We start from the raw sequence: 22,518 nt of genomic DNA on the forward strand, positions 1-22,518 counted from the left end.
ATGGCAGCCAACTTGGATCTAGGAACAGGGCCAGGTGTCGGCTTCACCGCTGACGGGGAACCAGGACAAGGTTTCAACACCTTTTATTAAAACCGGAGGAAACATAAATTCAAAAAACTAAACATAAAAATTGTCCAGCAGTTTCTGCTGGCCTCTTGGCAGCTCAGCTCGTTTGGGAGGACCCTGGTTAAGGTGTAGCTAAGCAGCACCTTATCCTTCAATTGGTCAAGCATAGGGAGACAGAGAGAGAGAAAAAGAGGGACAAGTGATTAGTGTATCTTGGGGGTTCCCCCAGCAGTCGAGGCCTATAGTAGCACAACTAAGGAATGGTTCAAATGTCAACTGAGTGAGCACCGACTATAAGCCTTATCAAAGAGGAACGTTAAATATAGAAATGGTTTCTGACTACTGGACCCAAACTAGGAGCAGGTTCCATAGGAGAAGAGCATGGTACCTTAAGGCTCTACCTAACATTTTACTCTTAGAGACTCTAAGAACCACAAGTGGGCCTGTATTTAGTTTGGTTAATAAGGGATCTACAGTTGTTAATTTCAAGAGAAGGATTTCGAATTCTCAAGCCTAATCATGGAAGCTATAATAGGGAATAAAACATTGTTGTAAACATGCCTGTCTGGAATGGGCTGTTAGCTGTGGTAATGCTTCAGAGCCTTCTTCAGAATTTACAGTTTATCAGTTAGTCAATGTTTTACTTAAATGAAACTGAATTTACATTATTATTGTTCATGTGTGTGGCTTTTCTATAAGTTTGAATAATTTACTTAAAAGGTAGTTCACCAAAAAAGGAAATTTTATTCATTATCTACTGACCACTATGCCAATGAAGGGTTGGTCGAAGTGTTTCAGTCCACGAAACACCAACCATTGAAATGCCAATGTTAGCAAATCGACAATTTAAATTAACTGCATTGCTTTCTGTCCACAACAAGTGGTGGTTTTCAGCAAACCCTCATTCATTCATTCAATGCAGGTATAATTGGTCTAAATACTGGCTTTCAGTTTGCTCCTCGGCAGTGTAACAGCTAGCAGCTCTGTGTGTTTCTTTGCAAACTCTAACCCGAACCCTAACCCTCCATTTGAGCCACTTCTGGATAATGCTCAGGCTTATTCTCTGGAGATGGATCCATCTGTTGATGGAGACAAATGGGCCTGGCTGAATTTCCTATCCCCAGCTGAGGAAACACTGTGGCTGGCTCAGGCCCCAGGGGAATGGATGCTCCCGAGAGCGAGACGCTTCAGGGAGAGGAGATTGGAAATGAGTAGACGTGCCTTAGAATTTAAGTTTTACTACCTTATATTGATAGCTCCAAGGGGAACGTCAGGAGCAGGGATATCATTTTAGAATCAGTTTTTCTCTGTGATCTGGCTAAATGTGATGCATTCAGGTCACAAGGGCAACGTTCATGACATGAAAGTAAAAACATGCTGTGAACCCTTACTCCCAAGTCATCAAGAGCAACTAGAATAGGACCTCTTGACAAAGAAACATTAAAAAAAATGCATGCAGCATCCTGTTCAAAAAGAGATGGTAACAAAACAGCCCTGCTCTCCCACATCAAAATTCCCATGCATAGTTTCCTCATGATCCAACTGCCTTACTCATCTTTGTGCTATTTACAAGTTATCTGTTGCTCCCTTGAGTGTGCAAAGACTTATCTTTATGGAACCATCCCCAGTTCCTGTTTTGGACTTCATCTGATAACAACTTATCTGGATGGAAGTGGTTGATGGCCGGTAGCTTGGTTAACAAGTATTGCAGCTAAAATTGGGAGGGAAGTCTTATTAGATTAGTGTCCTCTGAAACAGCATTTTGACAATATGTAACAAAGCTCCTGTCCATGAGATGGTGAGGTGTTTCAGTGGTGGACCAACCAAGTTTCAGAAATACACATAAAAACTTTCACTCTTTTATTTATGGCATATGTGTGAAATTTTATTCAGCTCTACAATAAATATATATTATACATAGTACAACTGCATACATTCTTAAAGTCTTGATGACTACTCAAAGCGCTTTACAGTACAGGTTTTACCATGTACCCATTCACACACGTTCGAACCTCCCACTAGCTACCTAACTGTGTGTGTGTGTGTGTTCGAGGGGGGTTGTGACAACGTGCCTGTTGGCATAAGTGTGTGCGTTTGGTGTGACCCCTTTCCCAATCCTGTAATTAGTGTGTATGTTTAATGACAGCCAGGCTCCCGGCACCTGGCAGCCAGTCGCAGTCTGACCTGCTGCTCCTCTGTCTCAGGTGGTTCTGTGTGTTAGCGACTGCTTTATGAAGGCTGGCATTCCCTTTTTTTTCGACCCACCAGCCAGAGGTGTCTGCAGGGTGTGAGCACAGCTGCAGCACAGCAGGCGGGGGGAGACTGTTTATTCTCTCAAGTGAGGCTGCAAGCCAGCAGAATACAAAAGACAGAATAAGGCTTCCCTTGAATGGAGGTACTGACCTACAAACCTGTGACTGAGACACTGGCACATTATTGTATCGTGTACTAATGGAAGTATGGGGCCATATCAAAGTTCTTTAGTTTAGTTCTTTAACTCATCAGGACGTCCCTGTAATGCACCACCTCTGATAACCAGAGAGAATCTTAACAATTTATAATCATGTATAATTATAGTCGTAATGGCCAGGTATTTATTAATGGATTGATAACATTCATATTTCCATTAATATTAGTACTATTATTATAAAATATAAATTATTAACCCTCTAAAGGATTTTTTTACAAACTTGAAATCTAATGTAGTTTTTTCAGTTTACAACTGATCTATCCACCATTCCTAAATGAATACTTGACCGGTAATGAAGCATACATTACACCAACCATCAACAGTGACTTGACATAATGTTCTACTGTTCTGTGATGAGTATGTTTTTGAATGATAGACATGCCAGCAAAAATTTGAATTTTGTTCTCTTTTTCTAGCTCTCCACAACAATACAGACACATATGTCTTTCTGATACATACTCCTCACAGTCTCACCATCACAACTTCACAATGTGAGAACTCTATTGACAGAACACAGTGCAAAAAGTATCTCAGTACCTTATGTGGCACATCGTATTAAAATAAAGTAGACAAAACTATGAAATAAACAATGAATTAATGCATATTTTGGGACATTTTAAGATTTTATGTTTACCAGTTGCATATCTGATTTTAAATACCTTACATCGAATTATCTATTTATTTATTGATTTAATTACTTGTCAATGTATCAGGAAATCAAGAATTTATGAAACAGTAGATACACTTTTTGGACACAGAATAAATCACATCAAAATTTCAAAAAGCAAGCCTAAAGATGAAGCAAGATTTAAAGTGTCTTCAGCAGGTGCCAAATTGTTGAAGGGGACTGGGGGGGGGGGCCATGGCCCCCACAGTGAATGAAATAGGAAAATGTGGCTCAGCCGGTGTGTCTTTCACTTAACAGAACGACTGTGGTTTGATTCCCTACATGCCAATGTGTCCTTGGACAAGACACTGAACCCTCAATTGCCCCTGATGCCTCTGTCAGAGCGATAATGATGTGTTATAATACAAAAGGTGTGGCATATAAAAGCATTGTGTGAATGTGACTTGTAGTGTAAACTTTATTAAGACTAGAAAAGCACTAAATGCTAAATGTTCGGTTACTACCATTAGTCGCCCTTCAAGATAAATGAAAGTTCCAATTGTCCTCCTCAATATTCAAAGTTAAACAAACTCCAAAACTCGAATTACTCAACTTCCCCCGCGTCGTATCACTTTCCACTGTCATGCAGCAACACTGGACACAACAGCCGTGAGTCAAGCGATAGGCAAAATAATCAGTGAGTTACGGGAACACATCTGGATAGAGGTTTTTTAGTGGAGGGTGTTGTAAGTTGCAGGGGATTTTTCATAAAACCATATCAAATTACATATGAATGGTTGCATACATTTACTCTGACACATAGCCCTTGTGTGTGTGTGTGTGTGTGTGTGTGTGTGTGTGTGTGTGTGTGTGTGTTCTGTGTGTTCTGTGTTTAACTGAACATTCAACACCTAGCCATACTACATTTAGAAATCTGTAATTCAAAGGTTTTGAATTTAGTTCAATTTTAAGCACCAAATCATAACATAATAAGGTCAAGACCTTAACATTTATAGAGAAACACAACCGTTCCCACAATGACCAGCACTTTGGTGACTGTGGAAAGAAAAAAACGCCCTCATTAACTGGAAGAATCCTCCAGCAGAACCAGATTCAGTGTGGGCGGCGGCGGGGGGGACCAGGAACAGTTGTGTTCCATCACATTTGAGCTGTGTCAGCAGGGCGATTGTAAATAGTCAGAGCATCCTGAGGTCCAGGGAACGACTCCTGTGTCAGAGGCCTGTCCATACCTGGTTCTAGGCTTCATTATCTGTTTTATTGCCGTATTTGTTTGTCACCCTGGCAATGTTGGAGCCCTAGGCGAGATTTCAGATTGGCGCCCCCCCCAGGCTCCCCAACCATCCATTGTGAGCCGCCGCCCGCCTGTTTTTACTCAACTAAATACCTAATCTCAAAGGTAGCAAAATGGAAGATAAAAGGAATAAAGGAGTTAAAACAACCAAATATGTTTTGAGCAGTGATTTAAAGATAGGCAGCGGGTTGGCGAGCCTAATCTCGTCAGGCAGGGAGTTCCAGAGCAAGCACAGGCTGGCCGATCTCAGATTGCGACTGGGATTGTAGGGAGTCAAGAGCTGCGAAATGTAAATAGGGGCCAGCCCATGTTGAGCTTTAAAGAATCTTTCTGGAGTAGACTCCGGAGCTTTTAACACAGGCCAAGCCCACAGGCTGAAAAACAGTGAATCGATTTGCATACATGCTCCTGTGAGTGCATATCCCTAAGACAAGTGTGACAAGCTGCAGTGCCCACCTGGTCCACTTATAATTGAGTGTTGACAGCTCGAGGCTTCTCACTGTCAAAAGTCACCATCGTGGCTATAGAGTCGAATGGGAATGACCATCAATAGCGGTTACACACAGTCAATATAAAGTTTCAATTTAATGGCAAGTGACCAAAGCAGCCTGGTATTTTTGTGGGAATCAATAGCATTCAAGTGTTGTGATCTCCATGCACAACAGACGTGATTGATATGAGACAACACTTCCCTGTTAAGATGCATGCACTACACCCGAAAGTTATATATATATATATATATATATATATATATACAGTGTACATCTGAGTGTAAAGCAACCAAATTGAAACACAGTGGATCATGTGAAATGGTGTGTGTGTGTTCACATGACGGATCTAGGTCCAGTGTTCCCTCTCTTTTTTAGCTTTGTTTTTGGTGTCTACCCAACCCTGAGGGAAATATCTGGCTCCTAAGTTGCTAACTTCTTCTCTATGGCTACCAGTTAGTTTGCTGTGTCTGCTCTCTGCTGCTGAGCAGCTATTTGGACAGTGGGTTCTACAGCTTTCCATCTGAAAACATCTGCTGCTGCTCAAAACAAGTGACGAGAAAGCCAGGGCATTCAACTTGTGATCAAGGTACATGCAGCTGAGGGGAACTCAGACTCAGATGGTAATTGTTCTTCATTCTAATGTCTGCTTCATATTGCCTCAAGAGGTATAGGGGAAAAGATCAAGGAAACATTTCAAATTACCCCAATGAGTTATGAAATTGAACTGCTGGAACAATATGCTGTCATCCACTGTGGGTTGCACATGAGGCCATGCTGTGTGGGGACATGTAAATCGTTTTTTTCTTTTTCCATTCCTTGGACTTTAAAGCCATGACTCCACTATGACTTTAAGTTCAGTCACGCAGTGTTACATACTGTATTTCTTGACCTACTTCCCAATATCTGCCTTGGCTGTTACAGAAGAAAATGGTGTGGGCATGTGAATACATCTTGTGGGATCAAGCTTCACCTTGTGCTGCCTCTCTCACTGAAAACAGTTTGGAGCTATGAAGAATGAAGTGCTAATCCTTTTACCTTCTGCTGCCTCGTCACCCTTGAACCCAACATCCTGGGATGCATTTGCAGATGTTGAGGATTTCACCCCCTAATTTTCCAGGCATTATGCTTCCCTTGGTGTTTACGTAATGTCAGAACTGTATCCAGACACTCTCTGGCCTAAGCTCGGCTTTTTTCCAACCAAATCATCATTAGATCACAGAAAGTCATCCTGAGCACATATGAAAGCCATATGTCTGAGTGAGATTTACAGCGTGTGTAAAAGCAGGAATACTCACACCGATTCTTTTATTGAATTTTCACTCAGTCTCTCTCACATACAGAGACACGTTCAGAAGTTTTTTTTTATTTTTCCAAGTGTGTCATGGTAGCTGGCTGGGTAAAGGGGGTCTACTCATCCAGCTATTCCTCAACTAGAACAGAGACGACACTTGACTGGTGGATTTATTTATAGAACTATATATGACAAACCGTATGATTTTAAAATCCAAATTTCCAATATATCAGGTACATTTTCATCTATGTCTATTCACAAAATACAGTCATTTTCTAGGTAGTCAATAATGGCCCACAGCAAATTTTTGCTGCAGGACCACCTGGGTTAATGCAACCATGATGGTTAAAGGAATACTCCAATTATTCTGTGCACTAGAGCGCAGCAGAAACAAGCGGTCAAACTTTCTCTGTCTCTCTATGCTGCTATTCAGTTGTTATTTCGGTGTATCGCATGACCCACCTCCACCGAGGCACCACTTCCACTTCGGATTTTGGGATGCCTGTTCATCATAACAACTGTTTCTTCCTCCCTCTTCACCACCACCAGTGTCTATGCTCAAGGGGAAGTCTCATTCATATCCAAAGCCCCTCATTTGTAGGATTGCTTCTTGCGGTGTTTTACTGCTGATGCCTAAGCGCCAAAGTCTATTCCTACTGATCCCGATAAATATTTATGTTGAGGTGGCTCAGCAGAGCACAATTATATATTTCAATAATATCATTTGATTCCCTGTAAGTCTCTCTAAATTAATACTGTGAACATTTTGGAAATGTTTATTTTTATTTGTCCACTGTGGTAACACTCAAAGCTGTTAAAACAGACAAATGATGAACATAAGTCCAATATTCACTGTGATAAAACGTGTCTGTCTGTTGTGCAGAATCTTGTCCGAACTAGTTTCGGACAAGATTCAGATATCTCAAGCTGCTCACAGACCGCATGTAGAAGAAAAATCTTGGTACAGACCATTGAGTAGATAAATATCTTAACTAAAACTGTGTTATTTTATCCCAATTATATACACTATTACAATATATCACATTTTCAACTAGGTTGTTCTGGGAGTTTCTCTTTCGCTATGTAATAGCATTGTTGTATTTGATGACCACGTTATTCAGATCTCTTGAGTGATTACTATTCTAGAGCCTCCTCTTTTTAAGTATTGGTGTATGGGGAAAAAAACATTTTTGAGCATCATGTGATGGAAGCAGAATTTGCTGTGTGGCCACTATGCCTACTGATGTCTCCTCTTTCTATGTCTGTATTGTGACCTTTGCTGTGTTCCCTTAAGAGTATTCTACGTCTCCCTTTAAACTGCCTACCTTATTTATTGAGATCCATTTGTATGGCGATATTGACAATTGTTACTTAAACAAATTGTAAATGCAAAACCTAGTGATCAAATGCCATTATCCAGTGCTTGTACAAGCTATAGTTGTCACGGTGGTAACCATGCAGGTGGTATTTCTGTTTTAATAAGAGAAGACTGGCCTAAGGGAAATTTGAAACTGGAGTTTATCCAAGAAGTGAATCTCACTTGTATTTTGAAAGAACTGTAAGCTGAACATGTATTTTTTCAGGAGCTCTATGAAATATTCATTCTTAACAGAAAGCGATCCATGATCCTCTGGTGTTCCATAGAGGCTGGCCTTGAATCTGCCACAGGGCACAGAACGTCACTGACCTCACTCCCCTGTGGCTTTGGTACAATTATGCTTTCTGTGACACCCCGACAGGTGGAGGACCTCAGTACAGCAGCGGGAACAGGAGGCCCTCTGCTACCTTACCTCTGTTACCTCTGACCTCCACGTTGTTCCAACCTAAACACTGTCACAAAGCTGGAATTCAGCAGCCACTGGCCCCTGGACTGCAGCAAGTAGGTGATGGAGACTTCCAGCTGAGAGGAGAGACCAATTTAACACAACGCAGGTAGTGTTTCATGAACTGTGATGAACACAAATCCAACATCAACATATAAAAGACCAACATACAGTCTTATTACAACTCTGCAGCAACAACTTACCTCATCTTTCCTTCTGTTTGTCCAGAAGTTTAGCTGTGTGTGTGTGTGTCAGTGCATGATACTATATTGTGAGAGCTTTTTTCTCGCTTTGATTTGTTGAGATACTGGATCACCATAGCATTGTTTATTCTATTATTAAGTTTATTTAGTAGAAGCACATAATCAAATCCAGTGTGTTGATTTTATTAGTCGTATTTTTTTCTTAGAATTTATTTCACTGTAAGATCACCACTTGACTAAGCATTAGCCAAAGCTGGACCAAGGCACTGCCTTCGAACCAAGAACCAGCAGTTCGAGCCTGTGGACATGAGGGAATCACAACATGTGCGTTCTTTAATAAAATTAGGAACAAAAGTTATGCTTGAGTGTTAAGCATAACAGGCAGCAATCATTACTCTCAATTACTTTTCGTTCAGTGTTTCCCACATAATTCACTAAACTTTAGATCTCGTCCTGCATTTCATTCACCCCGATTGGGGTTAATCTATTTCCCATGGTTTCAATATGGCTCACCTAATGTATTCCAGCCACATGAACTTACACTCACCAGCGTATGTATTTGTCTGTATCAGAGTATCATATTCTCAGTCAAGTGCAACTAAAAAAAAACTCCCACTGAAACTCTCTCTTCGAAAAACGTGTGGCTCCTCCTGTTGTGTCTCCACGGTGCGCGTGAGAGTCTCCTTGTCTCATTTCTTACAGGAGGTCCGCAGCGCATGCTGATCAAGCGCGTACCTATATTTATCAAATCTGTGCTTATTTACTACTGTATGCGATTTTTTTTTCATTTTCTGTCTCGTAACGCCAACTTTGTCTTCCTCGTTCCCAGAAGTTTCAGTTTCTCTCCAATTTTCAATTCGACTGTGCGGCGTTTGTGCGTGTTCGTTTTTTTCTCTTGATCCATGTTGAAGAGGAATATGAGGATCTTCTTAAAAAGAATCGATCAAGGGTTTGAGGTGAGAGCATTTATATTTCATTACAATGAATACGCCGTTACTTTAAAAAAAAAAAAGGCAGGGAGCACTTTGGCTGAAATCCCGCTGCAGCGTAATGTGCGTAATTTACCGGATTTCATCCATTTATGAGATGATGAAGGTGGAGAGCCAAACGGAGCTTGAACCAAATTTAACTCCACCTCTCTCGGATGGATGGTACCCGAGGATGTTCTGTTGGTACAAGACAACAACAACAACAACAATAACACCGCCATTGTACTGTTATAGGGACAGTTGCTGTGAGTTCCCCTCCCGCAGATAAAGATGGACCCTGCGGTTGTACGCGTCCTCCAGACCATGCTGGTGCTGATGATTTTGCCCCCGGTCACCTCTGTCTCCTGCCCGCGGCCCTGCGCCTGCCCCCAGCCTACTGAGCTCCACTGCACCTTCCGCTCACTCATCACCATCCCAGATGCTGTTCCTAAATACGTGAAGCGCATGAACCTGGGGTCAGTCTCTGGCATTGTTTCAGCATGCCTGTTAATTTGCTACAGTTGTAATATAGTACTAAACTGTATTGCACTATAAACTCAGGGATAACTTATATAACTGCGATAACATTCTGTCTGTGCACTCAGCTCACTGTGATATATTCTATACATTGTATACATTATTTCTATTCTAGGTATATTTTATATTTCCTTATGTTTAAAGTGTGTAAAAGAAAAAAGTACAGCAAGTATTGATTTTTTTTAAAATTTGTTTTGTTGTTTCAGGTTCAACAGCATTCATAAGATCACAGATAAATCACTGCTTGGTCTTCAGAAGTTGGAGCTTCTGATGGTTCATGGAAACGATATCCAAACTCTACATGATGGAGTGTTCAGGGACCTTGTGTCACTACAGGTACTGGCCGAAGACAGGAGAAAACTGTAACCTTGGAATATATTAATAACTTACTGCTCAGGATGAAATATCCCTGGACAGGACTCTGACACCCCACGAGGAACTGTTTGTGCTGGCCTCTTTTAAGGCTCTTTTAATTTTTTACATAGTCATTTGCATGCTTTGTTTATTTTATTTAATAGTTCTGATAACATCATATCTAGGCGCAGTGTTGGCCTTACAAAGATATGAAAGATACTGTTGGTATCTGTGAAATCTGGGGTTGTTTTGTTAGCATGAAGTAGCTTTATCATTGATACCGGCTTTGTGGAAATGTATAGTTTCTTTGTTTTGTCGACATTCAGTTGCTTGGTCTTTGAATTGTGTTTGGTTTTGGAGAAAATTGTTATTATGGGTTATTATGAGCTTCTTCCTGTAGTAAATTTTAACCTTTATCAACTGAACTTTGAGCTTGCTCTTTTTAATTTTGAACTTGCACAACATGGTCTAGGTTCCCTTAAAAAGTTTACCAAGTTTACCAAGATAAAGACAACGTGCTAGAAATCCAAACACTTGGAACTGGTTGTGTCCAACTTTACTTACTATGGTTCCATTGTGTTTCTAGCATTGACAAGTGTTCATTTGAATTGAAAGTGAGATGATACCCTTAAGGTATCCTTTAACTATCTCACTCACACACACACACACACACACACACACACACCTTATAAACTCAGCTTACTAAACAATTAGAAATGTCTTCAATGTGTTTTTGATTTCACCTCTGTTAAGAATGATATGCATCTCATATCGGCTGTGGTGAATGTCTGTGAATGGGTGTGGCAGGGTTGAAGAGATTCATACTGTTGTGATTACTAATGATGATTTTCTTTCTCCTTTTCTCATTGGTTTAGATGTTAAAGATCAGCTACAACAAGCTGAAGGAGATCAGCAGACATACCCTTCAGGGTCTGTGGTCTTTGTCCAGGTTACATCTAGACCACAATCAACTGGAGTTTATCCACCCTGATGCCTTCCAGGGTCTTACCTCCTTGCGACTGCTGCAGCTGGAAGGCAACCAGCTTCAGCAGCTGCATCCAGCGACATTCACCACCTTCACTCTCATGAGCCAGTTCCATGTGTCCACTCTGAGGCACCTCTTCCTGTCAGACAACAGACTTACATCGCTGCCGTCTGGGCTGGTGGCGACCATGCCTCAGCTCGAAAATCTGTACCTCCATGGGAACCCGTGGGCCTGTGACTGCAACATGAATTGGCTCCATGACTGGGATAAAACCTCCCCAGGTTAGTCATTTGACGTCTTTATGCAATCTCATTCAGGCCTTTCATTATTCTTGAAGAGAAAAAAGAATGACCTCAGACTTTGAGTCTTCATTGTCCATGCTACATTTGAGCATTTTATCAAATATGATTATTCAAGACTACTTAATGTACATATTTTGTAATATTGTTTTTACTTTCTTTTGATTTAGGTGTATTGAAATGTAAAAAGGACAAGGCCCTTCCTGGTGGCCAGCTGTGTCCTATGTGTTTGTCTCCCATGCACCTTGAGAAGAAAGAGCTCCTGGCTCTGGAGAACCTGGTCTGCAGCAGCCCAGTCATCCGTTTTCCTCACAGGACTTCCCCACACGAGGACACTGAAACAGAGGTCTTGACTACAGAGAACTTCATGGAACCATTTGGAAACATCTCCCTGGGCCTTTCTGATCAACATGGAAATGAGGTGGATCTGGAGTGTTGTGTTGGCATGCCAAGAAACATTACCAGGATCAACTGGGAGCATGTCAACCAGCTCCAGCTGGCCTCCAATATCACTTTTTCGGTGGATCTTGAATGTCCTGTTGATAGAGAAAAGTATGAGCGACTCTGGAGGCTAATTGCTTACTACAGCAGTGTGCCAGCCCACTTAAAAAGGGGAATCATGCTCAGCAAAGAACCTCATCCAACCTATGTCTATGAACAGGACTCTGAGAAGGATGCCCGCTACTATACAGGCATTAAAGTCAACGTCATGGCCCAGCCGGCGTGGCTGATGCAAACATCTGCTGAGCTTCAGCTGAACCGACTTCAATCATCAGCCAAGAAAGTGAAATTGATCCTCAGCACAGACCTCTCAGAGGAAGTGGAAGTAGAGCAGTTGCGGAGACAACAAATGAAATGGGTCTTAATTGAGTCAACAAATTTGACTCGTAAAGTGTTAAGTGCTATCCTGGGAAGTCAAAATCAAATGTACTGTAATGTGCACAGTTCTGGGCAAGCAGTAGTTCACTGGATGCTACCAGATGGCTCCAAAGTGAAGGCACCATACAGCAGCCCAGACGACAGGGTGTCTGTGTCCAATAATGGAAGGCTGGTCATTAAATCTGTCAGCCACACAGACACAGGAATTTACTACTGCATTGCTAATGTTCATGGAGACCTGGCTGTTCTGTCATTTCACCTGACAGTGCAGGAATCTTCCAACCCTCCCCCCGGAGAGGATTCCTCGAATACACCCACGGAGGTAATTGCAGGAAACCCCTTATCCCTTCCTTGCAGGACATCTGCCTCCCCTGATGCTGAAATTAACTGGATTCTCCCAAGCAACAAAATTGTTCATTGCCAAGACAAATCCTCCAGAGCTTTGGTCTATTCCAACGGCACTCTACATATCCCACAGACTCAGTTATTAGACAGTGGCTATTATAAATGCATTGCCATTAATCAACATGGTGTGGATACAGTGGCTGCAAAAGTTACTGTCATCAGGCGCAACGGGCTCATGAGGCCTTTGAGGAGGTTTCCAGCAAGACCTCAGTCAGCCTCAGGGGTCAACACATACATACATCCAGAGGAGGCATCAGGGGAAGTTGCGATAAGTCAAGAAATGTCCCCAGTTAACCGACAAGATATTGTGAGAAGAAGAATTCCAGCAGGTGTAGCCCCAGGGAGGAGGGGCAGCCATCCATCAAAGAATATTGGGCAGAGGCCACCAGTGCTTCGAAAACTAACAGAAGACAGGAAACATATAGTTGAGAGCAAGAGGAGAATTAATGTGTCAAAGAGTAAAATAGACCCAGAGAAATGGGCTGATATTTTGGCAAAGATTAGAGACAGAAATACTCTGAATACTGTAACATCACTACCAGTTCAGCACACAACAGAGAGGAGACAGATAGAGCAAACAACACAGCGACAAGACATGATTGAAGGGTCATCAGATGGCATGACTGTGCCGGAGAAAGAGAGACAGGATTACCTAACAACCCAAAATAGTCCAGTACAACATACACAAATGGAAACTAATGAACAAAACAGACAAAGTCAGGGAACCCATGTCACATCTAACAGTCAGCACACACACATTATACATGCTACAACAGACTCACAGACAATGCAGACCACAGACAATGTATGGTGCACAACCCATGACACAAACTTGGATCAATACACAACTTCAGACAGCGTATTTCCCCTTTCACAGACTCCACCTGTTCCCCTACATGTCACTGTCTGGCAGGCGAACACAAACAGTGCCAGCAGCAGCACAATTTCTCCAAGAGATAACTACAGCACAGATACAAATGTGAATGCAGTCGAAACAACTGATTGGACCGACACATCTGAGAGGAGTGAGAATACAAATAGGCCGAATGTTGTTGCCAGCTCTAATAATGACAGAGAGCATTCTTCCAGTGGAACTGAAATCATCTCTGTAGTCGAACGAAATGAATCAGAGACAAGCCAAGAAGAAAGTGGAAAATATCTTCGAGAGGCTACAACAATATCAGAAAAGTATACTCAGGCAGAGGACACGACACTTGATGATTTGCACTCTCAAGCAATGCTTACGACGTCATTTGTGGCAACTACCCTTGTGCCCACCACTGCAAGTAGTTCAACCGCAGCACAGTTCCTGCGTCTCGACCAGCCCAACAACCGGAGAAGGAATGGGAATCGGAGGAAAAGACCGAACAGAAGAAAACAAAAGCTGAATGAACCCACCCAGTTTACTGCCACCACACCTGCAAATGCTCCACTTGCAACAGCCAGGACGACTGCCTCCACACTGCTAAAAATAGAACCATTAGAAGTTACAAAAGCCAAATTCAATACCACTGTTCCATTCACCAGAGGCCAAGCAGCATCATCAGGGGGACTGAGTCATAAAGAAAACACAGTCTCCAGGCATGACATTGAGTCAGCCACCAAACCATCCTCGCTGCCAACTTCTCTCCCCAAAACGAAGGACCCCCTTCAACCCCTGGCCAAACCACTATTCAAAAGCACATCAGCAGCACCATCGTTTCCAACAGCCTCTCCAGCAGTGGGTCATGGAAAGACAAGTTCTCAAACAGCCTTGAGAGTCTCAGAGAATGCATCTCGAGAGCACTTTGATATGCTCACATTAACCACTTTGCAGACATTAACAGGCAGACCTTTTCCAACTTCTAGACTTTTAGAGACAGTCGGAGCAAGTATAACAGAAGACCTTCGACATGTGCCATTTTCTAACAATTCCACTGTGGATTTTCAGACTGTAAGTGTGCAAACAGATGCCAAACAATACCCACCCATTGAAATTGATAGTGGAAAGATGCTTGTGAAAGAATCTGGGATGCATTTTTCACCGCTGCCATCTCTAACTGCCTCATCCTCTCCCCTGATTGAGCAAGCATCCAAGACAACATCTGAATACACTTCTAGTGACATAACTACAACTCAGAGTTTGCTTTTTGATGGTCATTTGGAGACAGAACAGGTTACCAAGAGATATTATGATATAGTCAGTCAACATAACACCCCAAGCAGTGAATCAGAGGTAGAAACTGCAAATATTGATATTGTGAATCCTTCTATCGCAAGTACCACCCTAACAACAGCTCCGTCTACCACCTCATCAAGTCCTGATCCTTTGATCCCATCCCAAGAGGTGTTACATGCCACAACACCCCAAACATATTCCAAAGGAGTTAGCGTGGGACCAAAGACCACTGCCCAGGATGGCCCTAGGATCACAATCCAGCAAATCAAACCTATCATTACCACAAAGCCTTGGGGAATATCAGACTACCCTTCTGCAACCCAGTCACCTGACCACAAAATGACATCCTTTGCCTTAAAACTCACCAGTGGGCGAATACATAAGCAGGCCACTCCTACCCCAGCAATTCCTGCAATTCAAACTAATCAATTTCGAGAGGAACTGTTGACAAATACCCAGGATGTGTCCAGTGTGCACCAGCTACCTGGAAGAGGATCTATTTCAAGAGGGAAGCCAAGGATATCAAAGAGCAATTTCCAAACGTTCACAGTGAAAGCTGAAACAGATGCTCAACTTCCTTGTGAGGCTAATGGAGAGCCAAAGCCATTCCTGTCATGGACCAAAGTTGCCAATGGTATGTATGATTCAAAATCAAAACTTCGGTATACACACATTTTAGAACAGTCTTTGCAATTCCTTTTTTACAAACACTCTAATGGAAAATGGAAATAATTATTGTGATTATTAATGATTATTAACATGAATGCTTGGGATTGGTTGTTTGCTTGGCCTGTCGAGCTGGTTGCAGCTTTCTTTCTGAAATTTCATTTGTGAATAATATGTATTATAATTTTAAGAATAGCTTCTTTGATACACTCAGGGGCCTACTTCAGAATGATTCTTTTTCATTAGTGAGCACTCCTCAAACAGGCCTATACTGTTCCAAAATACTTTGTAGACAAATTGCTTAAAAGGAAGTGATTCTATGAATGCTCCTGCCATGATGGAGATCAGCATCCCAAACACCTGTGAATGTCTTTGTCGGTCCGATACGGTCAAATAGATATTGTAAAATTATCAAAATAAACTGGACAAATGTTATTGCTGATGCATTACTTTTGGTCTACCAGCAGTAATGACAACTGTAGAACAAATGTATTCTGGATACATAGAAGAATACATGCTCAATTGGGTCCACAGACTGACTGTTAAGCCCCAGCCCCGCTCGTAGCAATGTCCTGGTCACCTGTTTATTCGATTTCTTATATTAATATTGAATGCATTCCGTGTCCTAATCATGACAAATTTAACACTGCACTTCCTTGGGCCCTTAACAACACACATGCAGAGGGAGTTGAGAAGCTGATAAGTTGAGTGGAGAAATGAGATACGTGTTTCACAGACAGAAAGAAAGACAGACTGACAGACATTTCTGTCATTTAACGATATTGTTATTATTATCATCATATTTTTATATTATTATTATATTGTAAATATATCATAATTTATTTTATATTATATTGTTTTTCAACTTTATATAATTCAATCAATCAAGCATCTGTTAGCTGCATGTTATTGGGTCAAACAGTATGTAACTATCTTATATCAGATAAAATAAAAGATGTTTGAATGGAAATGTTTACACATGCACTTTGTGTAAAATACGCGTTTATATCCTTGTTGTTAGGTTTATATCATGGTTGGACACTCAACATAGGTAAAAATAAGTTTTCATGTTCACAATTGGACACGAAAAAGGATGTGGATGAGAATAATAATATATAATATGACACCACATTAATTTTTTTATTTGGTTTTCAAAATATTTCATTATTAATTGGATGAAGTCTCAAAAGTCTGAACACATGTAATATGTGCAAAATGATACAGTCAGCTCAAAATATAATTACATTTGATTCTAGTGTAAAGTATATACAACCTTGAAAAAACAATGTGAAATACAAACATGACACACAAACGTATTAGCAGTATGTATATGATACAAAATGAATAATCAAACACCAACGTTTTCAAACTCTGATAGAAAAATTTACAAAATAAAGTTAGTCAAGCTAGTGTATGTCTAGTTGTGAGGATGATTAGTAGATCAAGTAATTCTCCTTGATCATTCTAAGATATACGGACCCACACAATGATTTTTCACGCCATTAAAAATACTACATTATTTCACCTAGAGCATATTGTTTTTCTTCTCTTTTCTTTACAGTAATTCTTCACCTATAATGTATATGTGTGTTATATCTAAAATATCTGTCTTTCCACTCATGCAGGGGCAAGCATTGCGCAGAGCACCAGGGTTCACAGGTTTGAGGTCCAACCAAATGGTACATTAATCATCAAGAACACACAGCACATGGATGGGGGTCAGTACCTCTGCAAGGTCCAGAACCAGTATGGTACAGACAAAATGGTGGTCAACCTTGTGGTCCTGTCTCAGCATCCTCGGGTGCTCCAGCCTCGGAACAGAGACGTGACAGTGAATCTCGGTGGCAAAGTGGATTTGGAGTGTAAAGTAGAGGGGCATCCTATGCCTAAAGTCATATGGTTGCTCCCTAACCATGTTCGCATAGCTGCTGCCTCAATTGGTATGGCCCTTCCGCAGCGTGTGGCTGTTTTTGGTAACGGAACCCTCCGGATCAGCCAGGCCAGTTACACAGACAAAGGTATTTACAAGTGCATTGGCAGCAGTGCAGTTGGAACTGACAGTGTCTCTGTCCACCTTCATGTGTCAGCATTGCCACCATTGATTCAACAGACACAAAATGAAAACCTCACTCTTCTAGAGGGCAGCAATGCCTACATCCACTGTACCGCCACAGGTGTCCCTCAACCTGTCATTCACTGGATCACATCTGATGGCGTGCAACTCGCTGCTTCCCAGTTTTTCACTGGACACAACCCCTCGGTCTTTCCTAATGGAACCCTCTACATAAAGGGATTGGGCCCGGGAAATGCTGGGAGATATGAGTGCTCAGCTAGTAATGCAGTGGCATCCAGCAAGAGAACCGTGATCTTGATTACCAAGAAGAATCCATCCTCTTCCAAGGCAAGTATCTCTTCATCATCCCCCCAAAGAACAGATGTGATTTATGGAAGAAATTTGTTGCTCAACTGTGTGGCAACAGGAGAGCCAAATCCCTGGATCATCTGGAGGACACCCTCTAAGAAGCTGGTGGATTCTCAGTACAGGTAGTAAAATCACACATTATAATTTAATATTTTTTCTACATCCTTAATTAAATGTTTAAATAAATGCATTTATGTAATATCCTCTGAATGGTACTTCTTCTGTCACTTTTGCAGTTTTGACCCCAGGATTAAGGTCTTCCCAAATGGCACTATAATCATTCATTCTGTGACCGACAAGGACAGTGGGGACTACCTGTGTATGGCACGCAACAAGATAGGCGATGACTATGTTCTGCTGCGGGTCACTGTACTGACAAGGCCAGCCAAAATTGAACAGAAGCAGCAGCGATCCAGTCAGGAGGTGGTTTATGGTGGAGACTTGAAGGTAGACTGTGTGGCGTCTGGGCTCCCAAGCCCTGAGATCAGCTGGGCACTGCCGGATGGCACCATGGTCAACCCAGTGAAACAGAGGGACCATGTCAGTGGAGGACGCAGACGCAGGTATGAGCTGCTGATGGCCTCTATTAAGAAGTCTTTCCTGTATGTGTGTAAGACTATAACAAAATTATTTCCTTATCAACTTTGCAACCTTTTCCCGATGCAACTTTCACTGAACATGTAGTTGCATCCCATTTATCATTTTTGTGTTATCTTATTTCCATTGCTGATACAACTAAATACAACAACTTTTTTACATTTTTATTCGAGTCCAATGCGCCACAGTCTTCAAATTCTGTATTAGAACACAGGTGTAAACAATTCTGCAGTTCAAGAACATGCATGAATTTGACATTGAGTTTTCTTAGGAACATTCATTTCAGGAAATTCTAGAAAAAAAACGAAAGAAGATATTGGTGAATGCGGCCCATTCATGATGATGTAACTGTATATAATTACAAATAATTAATTTCATTTATTTATGGACATAACTTTAATCTGAAAGCTCAAGTCATTAAAGTCTTAAAACAATTTGTGTCCCTCTCCTTCCTCAACTGCATGTGTTGTAGGTATCTGGTGTTTGACAATGGGACGCTGTATTTCAATGATGTCGGTATGCCAGAAGAAGGGGACTACACTTGTTATGCTGAGAACCAAGTTGGCAAAGATGAGATGAAGGTCAGAGTTAAGCTTAAGGTTGCAACTCCTCCACCACAAATCCTGGATAAAGATCAAAAGTTTGTGCGGGTTTTCTATGGTGAGTCCATTACACTTAGATGTAATGCCAAAGGGGAACCAATGCCTGTCATCACATGGATTTCCCCAACAAATAGAGTGATCGCCTCTGCATTGGACAAATATCAGGTCCTGGATGATGGGACATTGGTGGTTCAAAAGGTCCAACGTTTTGATGGAGGTAACTACACCTGCATGGCCAGGAACAATGTAGGACAAGACCATAAAGTCATCAGGCTGGAAGTCCTAGTAACCACTCCAACGATCAATGGCCTAAGAGAAACTGCCAGTGCTGTCAAGATAACTGCTGTCCAGGATCAGCGGAAACTGGTGGACTGTGTCGCAAAGGGCACACCCACCCCTCGCGTCATGTGGGTCCTAACAGGAAATGTGATCCTTCCTGCACCATACTACAGCAACAGAATGACAGTTCACCAGAATGGTACCTTGGAAATCCGGTCAATCAAGAGGACAGACTCAGGGCAACTGGCTTGCATCGCTCGGAATGAAGGAGGGGAGGTCAGACTGTTGGTCGATTTGGATGTAAAAGAGGTTGTTGAGAGGCCACAAAGTAGAGGTCCCGAAACACATAGTCTGTCACTGACTGTGGGGAATGCCATGACTTTGAATTGCTCCTTTGACGGCTCGACACTCCCTCACGTCACTTGGATCTTACCCAATGGCATACCATTGCTAAGTGGTGCTCGATTCTCCAAGTTTTTCCATCAGCCTGATGGATCTCTGATCATCAGCAATCCATCTGTTGGTGAAGCTGGTATGTACCGCTGTCTGGGGCATAATTCTGGAGGGCTTGTGGAACGAACTATCACATTGTCCCCAGGAATAAAACCAGAGATCAACAACAGATACAACTCTCCTATTAGCATCATGAATGGGGAAATACTATTGCTACATTGTCAAACCAATGTCGAACCCGTCAGACTAACATGGACACTACCCAGTGGGGTTGTCCTCAATAGACCACAGAGAGCTGGACGATACTCTGTACTGCCCAATGGGACGCTTGCAATCCAACAAGTATCAGTCTATGATCGGGGGTCCTATATATGTCGGGCTGCAAATGAGTATGGAAGTTCTCAGCTTTCTGCAGCAGTAATTGTGATTACATACCCACCTCAAATTACAAATGGCCCTCCCTCTGTGACCTATGCTAAACATGGAGTTGCTGTGCAGCTGAACTGTGTAGCAAATGGGATTCCAAAAGTGGAGCTTGCATGGGAAACGCCTGATAAAACCCGCTTGGCCGTCAGTGCACAGCCACGCCTTTTTGGAAACAAGTACCTCCATCCACAAGGTTCCCTCATTATTCAGAACCCCACAAAAAAAGACAGTGGTATCTACCGCTGCACGGCCAGGAATGCCATTGGCATAGACTCCAAAGCTACATTTCTCAATGTGTACTGATGAATTTCACTTTTCATCGTGGTCGTTCTCTCTTTGTTTGCCCAAGCAACTGCCTAGTTAAAAGCAGCTAATGTTTTTAATGATCCAAATGTAAAAACTGCTGTGCTCAATATATTCATATTCCTCATCCCTGGAAAATAGCAATGGGCCTTACTCCTTCATTGTGCAATTTAGCTTGAGTCTAATGACTTCATCCCCTCAGACAGTATATTGGTCTTTACCTAATGTGTCCACTTCACTAGAAATAACACCTGTCAAATTATTGTTTTCTCCTACAATGTAATAGCATGACGGAATAGTTGTAGTTACAGTTTGCAAGTTCTAACTCTTTGGCGTATAACAAAAGGAGGAAGTTCAATCATCTAAAATCAAACGGCACCAAGCGTGTTACAGGCTTAACAAAACCAAGCAAAGTCAGATAGTTCTGTTATTAGATCAAGTGAGAACAATTACACACTTGTTTGATCATCACAATGTACAGTATAATACACCAAATAGCACTTGTTTGGTGTTATATCTTATCTTGTCTACCATGTAGTAAATTAATTCGGGACCCCCATTGATGAACACAATTTACTTCAGTGACATTTATTAATAGTTTTCCAAAAAAGAATCAGGAAATACTTTGACTGGAGTTAACAATTGGTCCATGAACAATATTTCATTTGAAGCTGCTATTATCGCTACTGTTGATCCTGGTTGTATTATTAAGCACTAAATGTGTTGGTGTGTAGGTTCAGAACACAAGTCCCAGATGGCCCAACTGAGTGGGGGACATCAGGATTGCCCTCACAATCAGTTCAGATATGAGGCCAATTAATTGTATCATCTCAGTCTCAGGTGTTGATAGTAGTAAAATTCAAAAAGTCAATGTCATTTTACTGCTCTTCGTATTATGCAAATTAGCAAAAAGATCCATCATAGTGGCCTTTATTGTCCTTTGCCTTGCCTTTGCTAGTTTATGGAAGAAATTGAGGTGTATTTCAGGGCACAATTTCAAGCCATACAGGCTCTCTGCTAAATTGCTGCCTTTTAAAGTTCTTACTTTCTTGGCTGTTATTTATATTGCCATCATCAGACCAAGTCAATTTTCTTAGGAAGCATTAACCCGTAATTATCAAACAATGTGTGAAGTTTCAGGAGACAAAATATAAAGCTATTGACAAACAGGCTACACCTACATTCAGCGATCCATATGGCACTTTGGATCTCACTAAAAAAGGCAGAAAAACACATTTGAGCAAAATGGATATTGTCAATAGATTCTTTGGCTCTGCAGCATCCTGAGCAGTAAATTAACCTTTGTTGACATTGTACAGTTGCTTCTGATAATGACAAATAATGTCAAGCTGTGTCAACGGTCTGTTTTTCTAACTCGGAAATATTGTTTAACTTAATTACAGAATTAATTGAAAATGTGTAAAACGTAGCTGGGATTGTCTGTTTTAGGGCCTTATTTGAGATAATTATTCATATCCTGTGCCTTTCCATTATCTGAGTCAGATATTTCAATAATGTTTTGATCCTGTTCTCAGCAAGTTCTATGTCCTCATTTGTAAATAATGTCTTTGATAGACTGTAATGAACTGCAATTTTCCCATAGTTTAATATAAGATTTCCCCTCCTTTCTACTACTCGTAGTCAAAAACAAAAACCTTTATTGCAAAGGCAGGGAAAGCAAAAGATTGGAGAAATATGTTTTAAGAATGTTTTCAATTTATAACTGTAAAATAACATCAATGAGTGGGTGTACTCTTTTGAAAAGAAAAGAAAAGGCTCAAAATAAATATCTTCAGCAAACATACAGATGTTTGTGTCTTTTCTGTTGTGATGACTTTATTAAAAGTTTACTGTTTTTTTTCAGCCAGCTTTTGAGAACAGAACAGATGAAAACCTGCGAAAATGCTCAACTTAGCATTTTG

At 41.4% G+C, this 22,518-nt stretch overlaps 1 protein-coding gene across 1 annotated transcript; it reads left to right on the forward strand.

Moving 5' to 3' along the window:
• mxra5a (matrix-remodelling associated 5a) lies at window positions 1–21,236 on the forward strand. Its single transcript, XM_034614202.1, has 9 exons — window positions 1–70; window positions 7,977–8,120; window positions 9,503–9,707; window positions 9,975–10,104; window positions 10,998–11,388; window positions 11,577–15,482; window positions 17,140–18,058; window positions 18,173–18,499; window positions 19,006–21,236. The coding sequence occupies exons 1-9, from the start codon at window positions 1–3 to the stop codon at window positions 20,594–20,596; spliced, it is 7,683 nt and encodes a 2,560-aa protein (XP_034470093.1). The 3' UTR covers window positions 20,597–21,236.
• The last annotated feature ends 1,282 nt before the right edge of the window (window positions 21,237–22,518 follow it).

Source organism: Hippoglossus hippoglossus, chromosome 2 (genome assembly GCF_009819705.1).
Source record: "Hippoglossus hippoglossus isolate fHipHip1 chromosome 2, fHipHip1.pri, whole genome shotgun sequence".
Taxonomy (NCBI): domain Eukaryota; kingdom Metazoa; phylum Chordata; class Actinopteri; order Pleuronectiformes; family Pleuronectidae; genus Hippoglossus; species Hippoglossus hippoglossus.